The sequence below is a fragment of the Dermacentor albipictus genome, chromosome 1, assembly GCF_038994185.2.
Source record: "Dermacentor albipictus isolate Rhodes 1998 colony chromosome 1, USDA_Dalb.pri_finalv2, whole genome shotgun sequence".
Classification (NCBI taxonomy): domain Eukaryota; kingdom Metazoa; phylum Arthropoda; class Arachnida; order Ixodida; family Ixodidae; genus Dermacentor; species Dermacentor albipictus.
In genome coordinates this window covers 244,702,892-244,716,777 of record NC_091821.1, presented here as the reverse complement: position 1 = coordinate 244,716,777, position 13,886 = coordinate 244,702,892, and the positions used below count along the sequence as shown (strand labels likewise).

At 48.9% G+C, this 13,886-nt stretch overlaps 1 protein-coding gene across 1 annotated transcript in view; it reads right to left on the bottom strand.

Annotated features, from left to right (window-relative positions):
* The window catches only part of Vmat (Vesicular monoamine transporter), a 44,157-nt gene extending 30,733 nt beyond the window's left edge, over nt 1-13,424 (bottom strand). The window contains exons 1-5 of the mRNA XM_065439719.1: nt 13,203-13,424; nt 12,755-13,135; nt 12,426-12,692; nt 11,853-12,181; nt 11,606-11,789 (exon numbers count right to left, since the gene is read on the bottom strand). Coding sequence (XP_065295791.1) covers nt 11,606-11,789; nt 11,853-12,181; nt 12,426-12,692; nt 12,755-13,135; nt 13,203-13,308 — 1,267 coding nt within the window. The 5' untranslated portion in view covers nt 13,309-13,424. The remainder of the gene's footprint in view (nt 1-11,605; nt 11,790-11,852; nt 12,182-12,425; nt 12,693-12,754; nt 13,136-13,202) is intronic.
* Between the last annotated feature and the right edge of the window lie 462 nt (nt 13,425-13,886).

Below are 13,886 nucleotides of genomic sequence, written 5' to 3'. Positions count from 1 at the left end.
AGGTATGAACTTGTAGTGCTCTCTCGCTCAAGAAAATCTGCGACTAGTGGTTGTCATCTCCAAGAACGTAGCAGTCCTGACTATGGCGCAAAACGTGATGGTGAAACGTTAAGAAGTACTCAAGCAAAAAAAAATGACGCACAGAGATTCTGCAAGGCCCTTTTAATAAGTATGCGTTACCGTTGTCAAAAGCATGTCACCACTATAAGGAATATTTGTGTTCCGGAAACGAGACTCGCAAGTGTAAATTGCTATCGCCAAAGACCGGACTTGGGCAGTGTCGCTCGCGGCTTGGTCTGTTTGCAATATACGTCGTGTACAACGATTGGACGCCACTCCTAGTAAATCAGTTATTCATTTCCACTTCATCAGGCGATGAATGGCGCACTAACGTCGCTGCCTTTTAAGCCACCTTCCCTGGTAATTGCCTTACTAGGAGGACAACGCCTCGATAGGCCACACTCAGTCGACTCTCTGTACTAATCAACGTGCCCCCACAGGGCCAGAGTTCTCAAAGGCTTCGGCCCTCTAAATCCTGCCTCTTTACCGACGTAAGCCTTCCTCGATCGCTCAGTCGACACAAAGGTTTGGTCGACGCCGCGCACAGCACTTGTCAGACGGACTTAAGAATTCGTGGCTGCGTGATCTGGCTGCCGACAAACATGTTTGTGCCGTGCAACCACCATCTGCCGCAACTTTCAAACTGGTTCCACTTTCAGACTGGCTCCACTTCATGCAGAAACGACCGCGCTGTGTAAATTATTCACTTTATGCTAGGTTCCAGATAAGAAATCCACAATCCAGCGAAAGCGAAACGTAATAATAATTATATTTGGGGTTTTACGTGCCAAAACCACTTTCTGATTATGAGGCACGCCGTAGTGGAGGACTCCGGAAATTTTGACCACCTGGGGTTCTTTAACGTGCACCTAAATCTAAGCACACTGGTGTTTTCGCACTTCGCCCCCATCGAAATGCGGCCGCCGTGGCCGGGATTCGATCCCGCGACCTCGTGCTCAGCAGCCCAACACCATAGCCACTGAGCAACCACGGCGGGTGAAAAGCGAAACGTAAAGCCATGCGTAGTAACTGACTATCATGCAGCAATGAGTGACAGCTCTTCCTGTTGTTTCTATCTTTTTCTTTGATATCTAATGCGAATAATTGTTTGCATTTTTCAGCTAACTTTGCGGCTGTGATTCGTGGTCTGTTTGGACTCGTCTGGTGCCTCTTGATTGTAGAAGAAAGTGTTTCCGGTGGTTTAAATTTGAACCAGGCTCCTTCAGCACTACAACTGGGCGTCCTACCACTCTACTATAGTCAAGTCCCAAATGCTGTCATTAGGACGCGAGGTTACCGCGGGCAGTTCACTGTCTTGTGTTCGCAAAGATTACGGCCGTAATCTTTGCGAACACAAAAGAGAAAGGCAGCCCGGGCTGCCTTTCTCAAATAGTATGTTGAAACGTCCAAAAATGAGAAGATGGTTAGAGACGCACGAGTTTGCCGCGCTTTTATAAAAGCAAGCATTTTAAGAGAACCGATTTCCTTAAGAGTGTATGAAGAAAATAATGCGACGGGTGATAGTACGATGTTTTATGCGAAAAGCTGAGGCCTTCTTACATCTTTGAATACCGTGAAATCGGCCGTGACCCTGTACTCTACAGCCTTCCGCAATTTCCCAAGACGCAATATTATGCTTAGAACAATCCGGTCCCACTCTTCGTAATATTGTAAACACGCGTTCTGTTGCTCTGCCCATGCGCCATAGTCGGATCGGGGTTTTGGCACGTAAAACTTCTCAATTTAATGTTTTGAACATTTGCACTTCTGACGTTTACACACAAAGGTACTTGTCATTCTCGATTAGGTGGGAATGTGGGAGGGGGGAACACTTTTTTTTTTCGTTGAAGAAATCTTATACACGGAAATCCTCTGCTTGCCCAAACATGAAATTCAGCCTTGTGTCCAGAAGCTGAATGTTCGGTTCAAAATAGCATTAGAAGCACCTCAGGGGAAAAGTCCAGGGGCCGTATATTAACACAGCTTTTTGTTTGCATAAGTGATCTTTGTCATTCCTTCGCTAATAATATGTGTGGCATCAGGATTGGCTGGAATTTGCCCTCACAAACAATTCTACCTAGAAAGCTTACTGTGAATACGAGCGCATAAAACTTGTTTCGTTACGGTGCTTTAAAAATGCATGGGAATGCGATAGCAGGTCAAGTCTTGTAGCGAACAAGGCCGGTACAAGGTAACGATTCCCTTCGTTCTGTTTTCATCCTTACTTATACCATTCTAAATTCAGTCGATGCTGCTAATAGCGTAGGCGGAACGCCGCCCAGACCACTGACGAAGCGCGAAAAGGAAAAAAAATTGAACGTAATAGTTACACTAGTCTGGTCCATTGTTCTCTTTTACGAGAGACGTCGACGAAATAGCGTCTTTTTGTAGATTCTGCTCTCAAAAATACTCGACGCAGGTACGTTCGTCTTTCTTTGTGCCTTTCTGCTTGAGCGCACCGATGCTTTTTGCTTCTGCACGCGAATGAGCAAAAAAAAAAAGCAAAGTTCCACTGTCTAGGGAAATCGCCGAACTGTTTTTCAGGTTTGTACGACGCACATAGACGTACGCACAAAGAGAAACTGATCAAAGGAAATTCGAGCGAGCATATAGACTGCTAGTATAGCAACGTATATATACGCGAGAAGCAAGGTTGAAGGTTTCTATCTGCTCGTTTGCCGCGAGTCGGCCGTACGTGAGTGGAAAGGGACGAGCTCACTCCTTGTTAGAGTTTTCTCAAGAGACAATTGAAGCTCCGCCGAGAACGAGTGACTACGCACGTGGGTTTCCACGGGCAATGTCACGTCCGTGCAATCGCTCTGGCGATCACTGCGTGGTGCCTTGCAGCTTTGTTTCCCTTCGCGGCTATCTATACAAGTACGTCACTTAATGTTCTCCTGTCGTTTTTTCGCTGCCTGCTACGTTGAATAGCGTCACATATGTAGAGGTTGTCCAGAATTGGCGCGTCTGTGTAGTGGAAAAGCATCATATCCATTGGGTGAAATCGTGGGAAAGATAGCTGCTCAGACTGTTTGAACCTGTTGGATCGTGTTGTAAATATGTTGCAAATTTGGTGGAAGTCTGTTGGGTGCGTTATCGGTATACGACGGGTCGTACGACGGATTTAATTGCTCATACGCGCACACAGCGCGCTGCCTGGTGTGTGCGCTCTTTTTTTTTCCAACTTTGAAACAGGTTTCTCGCTTACCAATGCCTTTTTTTTATGTTTGGTTAAAATTGTTTCGTACGACGTAGCAGCGGCTACAGTGAAGAGAATAAAATACTCTATAGCGGACCCATTGAACGACCTGTTTTGTGTTGTAACTTCATATCAGTACATTCCGCTCCATATCTTCGGATATATCTGATGAAAGGGAATAAAATGCGGGCATCAATATAACTGAGCTTGACGTTAGTGACAGCTTACCTTTATATATGATCACTTGCAGCGGCTGATTGCAGCCACTCGCCTCGACTTTGTTCCCACGAATTTGCACCTTCCTTTATAAGACATTCGACACATAACTAAATGACGTCACATAAGCGCATATAGTTATGCTGGTCGCTGGCGACAGCCAGCTTCAACGTAAATCATATAAGGACGGGCACACACTTACAATAAATTATATAACAATATGGTGTTATATATTGCCAGCTGTCAGGAACGCTTTAGGACCCGTATTCACAAACTTACGCTATAATCGTTTGTAAAATAAAATGCCGGCCAATCCTGATGCTGGTCATATTTGTAGCGAAGGAAATCGGCCAGCGGCAAAGAACACTTACGCACGAAAAGCTTTGTAAATTCCGCCTCAGGTGCATCCGTTCGTCAGACAATTTTCACTACCTCAGAAATTGGTTGTCAAAACCCATGTGACACCGCAACTGAAGTACTCGAAGAAAAAGTGTCGCCGCAGGTGCGTGTAAAGCGCCATGTCTATACAAAGTCATCACAGATGCGACGCTCTTAGGACTGAACGTCTTTTCAATGTCTTTTCAAACAGGTAAATTATGTTTCATGGAGCGCTCGCGAAGATTATACATGTAAATCTTTGAATTAAAGGTCACTCGCATTGGGTTCTTCTTACCTAATTTCCTGCAGTCAGTCTTCATTATATGGTACAATAAGTTCACAGAGACCTCGATTCATCATCGGGCAGCCCAATATATCCATATTTCATTTGCTCGATAAGTGCTTTTATGTAGCACGTGTAAAGCAACAAAAAAAAATGGATCAGTAATTCTTCATGGTGGCCTGCAATTTCCTGATCGACATTTTTGACCTGATTATAATATTTCAGAAGTTATTTGATTAATAATAACTAATTATGTAATTAGGCGAAATGCGACAAATAGTCCGCGTTGCTCCAAGCGACGGCAAACAACATCACCTTGGTTCTGTACAGTTACGTGGCACCAGCACACTTTCTTTCTTTAATTTTGTCATAAGTTAGGCAAGACTGCATAGTCAGTGCTTTGTCAATTGCAAAGCTTGGACCACGCAACGCTCTCGCGGTAAGAAGGGCTTCCGGTGAGTACTTCTACTGGCGTTAGGCTGACGCACAACAATGCCTGCTTGCTATAATGAAGACACGAAGCGAATGCCACACGCAGCAGACACGCGCTGCAGTGATTACGAGACCAATCGGTGTGTCACGTTGATCCATTTCTACACCGTCCTTCACTGTGGCTCGAATGCGACGACGAAACCGCTGAAGTCACAGTGTGAGGCCGCCGACGAAGGAAGCTTCGGCCTTTATCCTTCATCGCCCTCAAATGGCTTCGGGCGAAGAGATCCGCCGACACTGGGGGCGAAGTCCCCAGCCCGCATCATTGCATTTATGCCGGTATAGGAACTGTCCGCGGAAATTGTGGGAATAAAAGCCAACTGCAACGCGAAGAACAACAAGGTGTACAAACGAAGCGTCACTAATTATCTTTCATGGCAAAAGCATGTTGACTATGTAGCTATTAACGCTAATTGCATGCTAGGATACTTACATAAAGTTATTTTTCCCCGTTGCGTCTACCGCCTTTAAAGCTGGCACTATATGAAGCAATTCTTTTCGGAAGGTTAAAATATGCCTCTGCTATGGGCATCCCGTTCAAGCATCACCAATCCTTGCCTTAGGATATATGCTAAATCGCGCTTGCCACTTTATTACATCTAATTATTATAGACGATGAGCAAAACGTGAACAAGGTAAAAGCAGGAGCCAACGTTTTGACAAGTGGACTTGTCTTTTTCAAGGCGACGTATGCTTTCTATTGCCGCACCCTCCCGCCTTACACCCTCTCCCCTTTAGAAGAACCCCACCTATATATACTGTCGCGAGGAAAGCATACGTCGCCTTGAAGAAGACAAGTCCACTTGTCGAAACGTTGGCTCCTGCTTCTACCTTGTTCACGTTTTGCTCATCGTCTTGAATTTCCATCTCCCGCATTCCCCGTGTTTTCCCTGGATATCTAATTATTATTGTCACGCAAGCGTTACACTTATCAAACAGGACCAGTATTCGCAAAAAAAAAAAAGCTCTTACGCTAGCATTGTTAGTAGGAGCAAATTGTGTCCAATCATGACGCTCGATATATTATTTAAGAATTCTGGCGTCTTACGTGCTAAAACCACTATCAGACTATGAGGCGCACCGCACCCCGGAATAATTCGGACCCCCTGGGGTTCTTTGACCTGCACCTAAGTACACGGGTGTTTTCGCCCCCATCGAAATACGGTCGCGTGGCCAGGATTCGATCCCACCACCTCGAGCTTAGCAGCCCAACACCACAGCCACTAAGCAACCACGGCGCGCGCTCGATATATTATTAGCGAAGGCGACTGGCCAATGGCAAAGAACACTTACGAACGAAGCGCTTTGTCAATTTGTGCCCTAGGCTCGTCTTCACAAAAATTTGTTATGCTAGGATTGTTCATCAGAGGAAAGACAAAGAACACTTACGAACGAAAAGGTGGCTGACTTGGGTGTCTGATATTTCATTGTGTCGCAAGTGCAGAAGCCTCTGACTTTTTTCACAAGATTTACAATCACAACCCGATACCAAAACAGAAACTTATTTGCATATTCCACCTATAATTCATCCCGAAATGATCACATGCACAAATTTGCTGTGCCATTCCGTAAAAGAAATATTTGCCGATATGACATGGCTGTTCCTTTTCACTCGATTCTATGCCTTTCACATCACCCGCCGTGGTTGCTCAGTGGCTATGGTGTTGGGCTGCTGAGCACGAGGGATCGAATCCCGGCCACGGCGGCCGCATTTCGATGGGAGCGAAAACACCCGTGTATCTAGATTTAGGTGCATATTAAAGATCCCCCCGGTGGTCGGAATTTCCGGAGTCCTCCACTACGGCGTGCCTCATAATCAGAAAGTGGTTTTGACACGTAAAACCCCATAATTCGTTCCTTTCATATCATCCACCATTTCGAGGTGCCGTCTCCGGTGATAACGTGTTTCGTCGGTCCACTGGCGAAGCGCGATAAGAAACCCCATTGGAATATAATCGCTATACGTTATCCCAGTCGCAACCTTTTTTTTTTCTTTGCAAGTACATCGAACGGAACCACGTTCCTGGATCCATCGCTGTCATTACGGATACATCAAACTTTAAGACCACCATTTTACCACCCACCTAATTAATTATGGGGTTTTACGCGCCAAAACCACTTTCTAATTATGAGGCACGTCGTAGTGGGGGTCTCCGGAAATTTTGACCACCTGGGGTTCTCTAACGTGCACCTAAATCTAAGTACACGGGTGTTTTCGCATTTCGCCCCCATCGAAATGCGGCCGCCGTGGCCGGGATTCTATCCCGCGACCTCGTGCTCAGCAGTCTAACACCATAGCCACTGAGCAACCACGGCGGGTTACCAGCCACCTGTTAACTCTATGTCCTATTTTACTACTATGCCATATCTTTATTTACATGTTACCACTCTTTCCTGTATAATATATACGTGCCTTGAAAACGTGCTAAATGAATAGATAAATTAATTAATTATTTAATTAATAAATAAATGTTGCAGTTATGCTCGAAAGGCAAAGAATTGCGATAGCAACTTATTGGACAGCAATTCCTAGTTAGTAGTTTTATCAGGTGCATAAATTGCTGTAAACATGCCCTTACAAATAAATTAACAAGCACGCTCTCACACGCGCGCAGATAAACACGAACACATCTCAGTCGATGACAGCGGACACTCGTCTCAGAATGCTGGCGTGATGAAAAGCGGCAGCAGCCGTGAGCGAATTCCCTTTCGGGCAGCCTCTCACTTCAATAGACAGTTTTAGAATAGCGTTTGTCGCCTTACGTGCAATAAACGTAAGCACCTCTGCGGGATGTTACGGTGCGTGTCCTTTCAAGCCTTTTAGTTTACCTTACGGAAACACAGATGTAACGAAAACGTTATAAAACAGGGCGCCGTCTGGCGCCTCGTGCCAAACGTATCCAAGCCAAGATGATCCATTAGCAACGATCCTGCTTACAGTGTTCTAGAAGACTGTAATCCTGCTGTTGCTATGTAGACCCGTCTCGTTAGGCGTACGGGCGCCAGAATCGCCGAACGATTTCATAAAATGGACGCGCTATGCGCTCATACCTAACCTTTCAGGTGAGTTTAGAGAAAGCGAAAGGTCATTACAATATTTACTGGCGATCAACACGAGGGAGAGCGTAGCCATCACGAGAATTCACGCTGAAGCGGGAGCCATGGGTGCCGCCATGCTCGACAACGCTATTTCTTAGCGTCCGTAAACATTACGGACGTTAAACTCGCCAAATAACGTACGTTATCATAGCGCACGTAAACCGCAGAAACCCAATAGCGTTCAAAGCATGCGCAATGAGGACGACGCTATTTCTTTACGTACGTAATGCTTTTACGTTCGGTTGCAAATGCTATACTAAAACTTTCTAATGCGAACTAGGCGCTCGATCCAGAACACAGCGCACACGAAGCCACCAGATATCTCGGGTTGCCTAGGCTTTGAACCCGACGCAGATTAACTCCAAGATAGGGCGCGGGCGGCCGCGTTCAGCCCCCGCAGCAGGAATAGAAGAGGAAAAGCGGGCACTAACCTAGGATACACAAGCGCACGCACATCTACCTGCCTCGTAGTGAAAAGTTTTCTGCTGACACCTATGCAGAAGACATTGGCTGCTTCGCGACTTTGCACCATGCATAGGCAGGCAAAGCTTTGAGGCGAAGCCTGCCTGAAGTGAGAGCAAAAGCATCAACTCGGCAGAACCAAGAAACGCAAACTGACGATCTTCAATATAACTTTTAATCCTTCTATTCTATTCGTATCAGCCTTAATTTAACAGCCATGGTTGAAGAATTTAACAGGAAGCCTTTCAGTCACCACACTTTGTTCGCTTGAATGGTTGCGCAAAATCGGCGAACATTTTTCAGTGTGTTGAGACATAATTCCGAATACAACGACGTACTTTTGATACGAAAGCGCGCAAATTAACTTGAACGCGTAATACTTTAAAATCTCTTACGTACATTGAAGGCGTAAGGGCGAGCGGCGCCCATGACGCGTTCTGCATTGGAAACAGAAACCAGCACGTCGGAAAAGACCCATCAAATGACCCATATCCACAACTATGAAAACGTTTTCCCATTATCCGTGCGTCCGGGTGTCAGCCACTCGTGATAGCGATTGGTCTGATAGCGAGACGACCGGTCTTGCGATGGCCACTCGCGGACAGTGCTTACGTTAAAATAAAGTTGCGCATATCAGTCAATAAGGGCGGAAGAATGTGTTCAATTGATCTTATGAAGCTAATCGAAATGAAGCAGGAATTCTGGCAGAAAACAGGCGGCAAATTAGTACGCTGCACAGTTCCAATGAAATGCAAGGAAAAAAAATGAAAACATTGTTTTTCGCGTTATCTTGTCCGCAGAACTGTGGCCTCGTTGCCACATACTCCTGTGAACTTTAGGGTATTCCTATCACAGAGTTCTGTACAAAGCTAAATCTGCATATCAGAAAAAAAAAAAGTTGCAGTTTCCCCCGAAAGGCGAAGCATCGATTGCGATAGCAAATTAGTAGACAGCTATACGAAGTAAGCATAGTAGTTTTATAGGCAGCATAAACTTGCAAATATTCGCTTTCTAACTAAATTGACAAGCACGGTGTCACGCGAGCACAGGCAAACGTGAACGCATATCACAATCGATGACCGCGGACATTCGCTTTCAAAACAGTGGCGCGAGGAAGCGCGGCAGCAGCAGCAAGCGAAGTGACCTTCGTGCTGCCTATTGCTTCAACGCAAACTGAACGGCGAGAACAGAGCGCACACGAAGCTGTGAGCCGTCGGCGCACCTATAGGTGCGCCTCATCACTTTCAAGATAGGGTCATACGCAGTTTCCATCGGAGTAGTACCCCCTTTCTCTCCCCCCCCCCCCAATGCCTGGCGCGCGATCGAATACGGCGCGCTTCCTACCCGCTTTCCTCTCTTGCGCGCGCGAGACTGAGCCACCATCGTCGGCTCCCCTTAGCACGCTTTCACTCGCAGATACAGCGTACGGCGCGCGGCGACGAATTTAACGGCCTCGGACGGAGCATCATGGCGACGGCGACAGCAAAAATGCGCCTGCAGAGTTCATACAACTGCTATCGCAATAAAGGGTCGACACGTTTAGTACAGCAACAGCAGCGGAATCCCACAGCAGCCACGGCCATCTCCCTGAGAACGTCTTTGCGACACACACAACGTAGTCCTCGTCCGATACAATAGCGCATGTTGCGATCTCCGAAATGCAGAGATGCCACGACTCTCGGAGTCTGCGCGGAATGCAAAATCCCACACAATTAAATTGCCAAACGCCAAGAATGCGCCACGGCGAAGCTCCTGCTTGATGCGTTACTGGGTTAGAATGCCAGCGGCGGCAGCGGCTACTTATGTCCATATTCGTCCTACGGCGAGAATGAAGCTGTTGATAAAGGTTGGCCTGACGACGACTACGACGGGGACGTCGTCGGCGTAACGGAAATGACCGACGAACGGACGGGCACTGTTTCGAGCTTCCAACTGCTGTCGCAGCAACAACTTGATAGGAAATAACTTGTGACACGCACAGCACGTAAAATCAATAACATGCCAGGGAAGAAATTCTCATGATGCTGGCGTTTAATATGCAGCTTACATTTGTAAAGCTTCCCAATGTGGCAGAAAGAATTTTAGCCCGAAATGGAGGATTTACTCGAAGATAAGTGCTCCATAGAAAGTCATGCAAGTAAGTCACCACATACATGCTGCAAATATAGCTTGTGGTTTAGTGAACGAATATTCCTAAAGTTGCAAAGCCAGTAAAAAAAAAATTTAAAATGGGGGATGAGAATTTGAGGTATCCATATGCTCAGAAATATTCTCGATGACATACGCTTTTTTCGCTTGAAATGTAATCATCGTGATATACCATAGCTGCTTCTCGATGCCCTTCTAGATGGAGCATCCTAAGCGTCAGCTGATTGTATGCAGCCCATGACCTGCTTTTCAAGAGCGGATGCGGATTGCCTTCTTTTCATTTTTATACGAAAAGTGACAGAAAGATATTGAGGCAACGGGGAAAATCGCCACAGACGACCGCAAAAATTTGAACGTAAGCCCCTGTCATTTACGCTACCACCCAAAATTCAGCGCAGCACTGTCAGTCTTCTCAGGTTTACGCTGGGAGTGGCACTTACAATTTTACACATTGGAACATACGCTTTATGCGACTAACAGAGTTTCCAGACTTTGAGCGACATGCCATGTGCCGTCTCGACAATCAATCATTATCTGATATTGAACGCCATTTTAAGCCCTTCGCGGGATTAAATCCATTTTTCAGGCTACTTGACTTCTTTCAGAGCACAGGTTTGGACTCGCTAGTCGTGTGCCTTCTCCTCTTCCCTCAGCTCCTCTGCGCCAGCGCAGAGCAGCGGGCCGGGGCAATGCACCGCCCCCAGATTACCTTTAACCTCAATAAGCTTCATCTCCCTCTCTGTTGTGCGCAATCAGTGCAAACAGAAGCTATTGGCACACGTTTGCCATAAACGTTCTTTCTCTGCGGCAAGAGTCGCACCTACACGTGGCAGCTCAATATCACTTTCTATATGCATTTCCGGAAGCTTGAGTTAAAGGGAGCTCTAATGGGATGAACGTAGTCATAATATGTCCGGAGAATGAATGATAAGGTATTCCTGTAACCCAATAGCAGCGATGCACTCAGTCGACTCGCGGTGCCGTCAAGAGCATCGCCGGTGTGTCGTGCCAGAACGAAAGCTTTGAGGGCGGCTCGGGTGCGCTCTGGCCTATTTTAAATGGTTTCCCACAGAGAAAGTAAACATAGATACGTCTGCTGCTTCGTTTCTTTTTTGTTTTACAGCGACAGGAAGGAACGAAAAAGAAGAAAACAGGATGGGGCAGGCGGGTGGCAGGGAGGAGGTTTGGGGGCGCGCTCCACCCACTGAGTAGATGGAGCGCACCCGTACCGAATATAGGAAATAATTGCGCCGACTGGTGCCACTCACCGAGAACGAATCCGATGCAGAATGCAGTGTCTCCAATGGCGTACACGCTGCCGTATACAGACGCATGCCGAATGTCCACGAGATACCCCAACATAGGCATCATTGAAGAATCGACCATGCCGATGGCAAAACCGATTCCAGCATTGGGGACAATTAGGTGGTTCACGTTTTTCGCCATAGGTATCTGCAAGCAGCGCGGTGCGTATGAGAAAATGGGGTCGCCATGCCGGCGTGCGCTCGTACTTACGCAAACGAGACAGATGCCAATGATGAAGAGGCCCATCATGGAGGATAGCCATCGCCCCAACTTGTGGCCCATTGGGCCGAAGAGGTTTGTGCCGACCAGATAAGAGATGCTGGCCGGCAGGAAGACGGCGCCTTGCTGCCATCGGGGCGCCTGCATGGTGTCCATCAGCCAGAGCGGCAACGACGGCTCCAGCACTGCGATGCCTAGGTTCGCGAACGTGATGGCTCCCGCCGCAGCCAATATGTACGGGTCCTGGGCGAGTGCCTTCAGGGAGGCACCCTGTTCGATGTCCCGCCGCATCCTTGGCTGCAACACCACCAGCTGCAATACTGAGAGAAGCGAGTGAGCAGAAGATCCGGCGCCGTACAGGAGAACCTGCTAGTCACAAGTTTTAGGGTCGAAGGGCGCTCCCTCTAGAACGGCTATAATCCCACGCCGCTCTTTGGTAGCTCAACCATCAGGAGCGACACTAATTGAGCACAATTGTAAGCATCGTGATTACGTGTCATCGCAGCTGCCTGGGATTGTGGCAATTCAAGGGACAGATATGAAAGAAGCCCTCGGGCAACTCACGGCCGTCCAGTAGCGCTATGGCTGCGAGCACGAGGAAGGGGGCGCTCTTGCTGACGAACTCATACATGACGCCTCCGAAAGGCGGTCCAATCATCACACCAAGGGCGAGGCCGCCCATGGCTATGGCCATGGCGTTGCCCCGCTCCCTGTCGTCTGGATACTTCTCGGCCAGCATACCCATGCCGGCCACGCTGGTGCACGCTGAGCCCACGCCTTGCAGCGTACGCGCCAGGAACAGGGTGGCGTAATTTGTTCCAGCCGCGAACACTGCGCGAACAGGCACGCCGGTATTCAGGCAGAGGGGCGGCGCTTGTGTGCAGGCTACTCACCGAGTGTTGACACAAACATGATGAGAAATCCAGCGAACATGGGCAGTGAGTAGCCGACGCGATTAGTTAGCGGTCCGACGACTGGGTTGACGAGCGCCTGGACGACTGGCTTTGAGGCGAACATAATGCCCACCTCGACATTCTCGTTATTCAGCATGTCGTGGCGCGTCTTCATCGCCTGCGGGCTGAGCGTGCTGGACGTGGGTTGCGGCTCGGGTTCGGTGGGCGCGGGCGGCACCAGTGTGCGGCCGGGCACTTCCCAGTCGTTGCTGTCCGTGGCTGGTGGTGGGTGCAGCAGAAGCGCAGGTCCGCCATCGGCGCCGCTGTCGTTCTTGTTCGCGGGCAGGTTCAGTTCATAGAGGAAGTTGGGGATGATGGGCACTGTGGGGAGTGAATCGATCGGTGGGGCTGAATCGATAGGGCGTGCCCCCCCCCCCTCCCCACTCACCGACCGTGGTGAGCAGCATGTTGTCCAGCAGCAGGGCCACGGCCACGATGAGCAGCACCAGGCGCCTCGAGTCCCGCCAGCTGCGAACCACGTCCAGCAGGTGCATGGCCGATCGATCAGCTGCGGGCCCACCGAGCTCGCAACAGGTGCGCCGCAACAGGTGCCCGCGCTCACGCCGGCCTGCCCCACGGGACGCTGTCGCCGAGCTGACTGAGCCCCGCGGGGGGCCCACGGCCCCGGGCCCTCCGCCGCCGAGGGCGACATCTGCCGGCGGCGACCCCCCTCCAATCGAACGCCGCCGCCGCCGGCCCCCTCATCCCCGCACTGCGCCCTGGGCCCCGGCTGCACCCCCTCAAGCCCGGGGCGCCCAACAAACTCATCATGTTCTGTACACGGCGTCAGACTTAGCATGCCCAGTCAGCCGACCCGCTACGTCATCCATTCGCTTGCCTACGGAACCAGCTCATGCAATGACAGACCGCGGCGGAGCCAGGCAGCAAGTCGCAGTCTCATTCGCTACTCGGGCCCAGAGGTTGGGCCAATCGATTAGAGGTTCTAGTCACGGAGAGCTTTCCCGCAACATGCAGAGCGGGGGGTCTTTGTTTGCAGGCGCGAATGACATCGCAAACTGCAACACGCGGCCTTTAGCTAGAATCGAAACGCCCTTTCTCAAAGGAGCCTTTT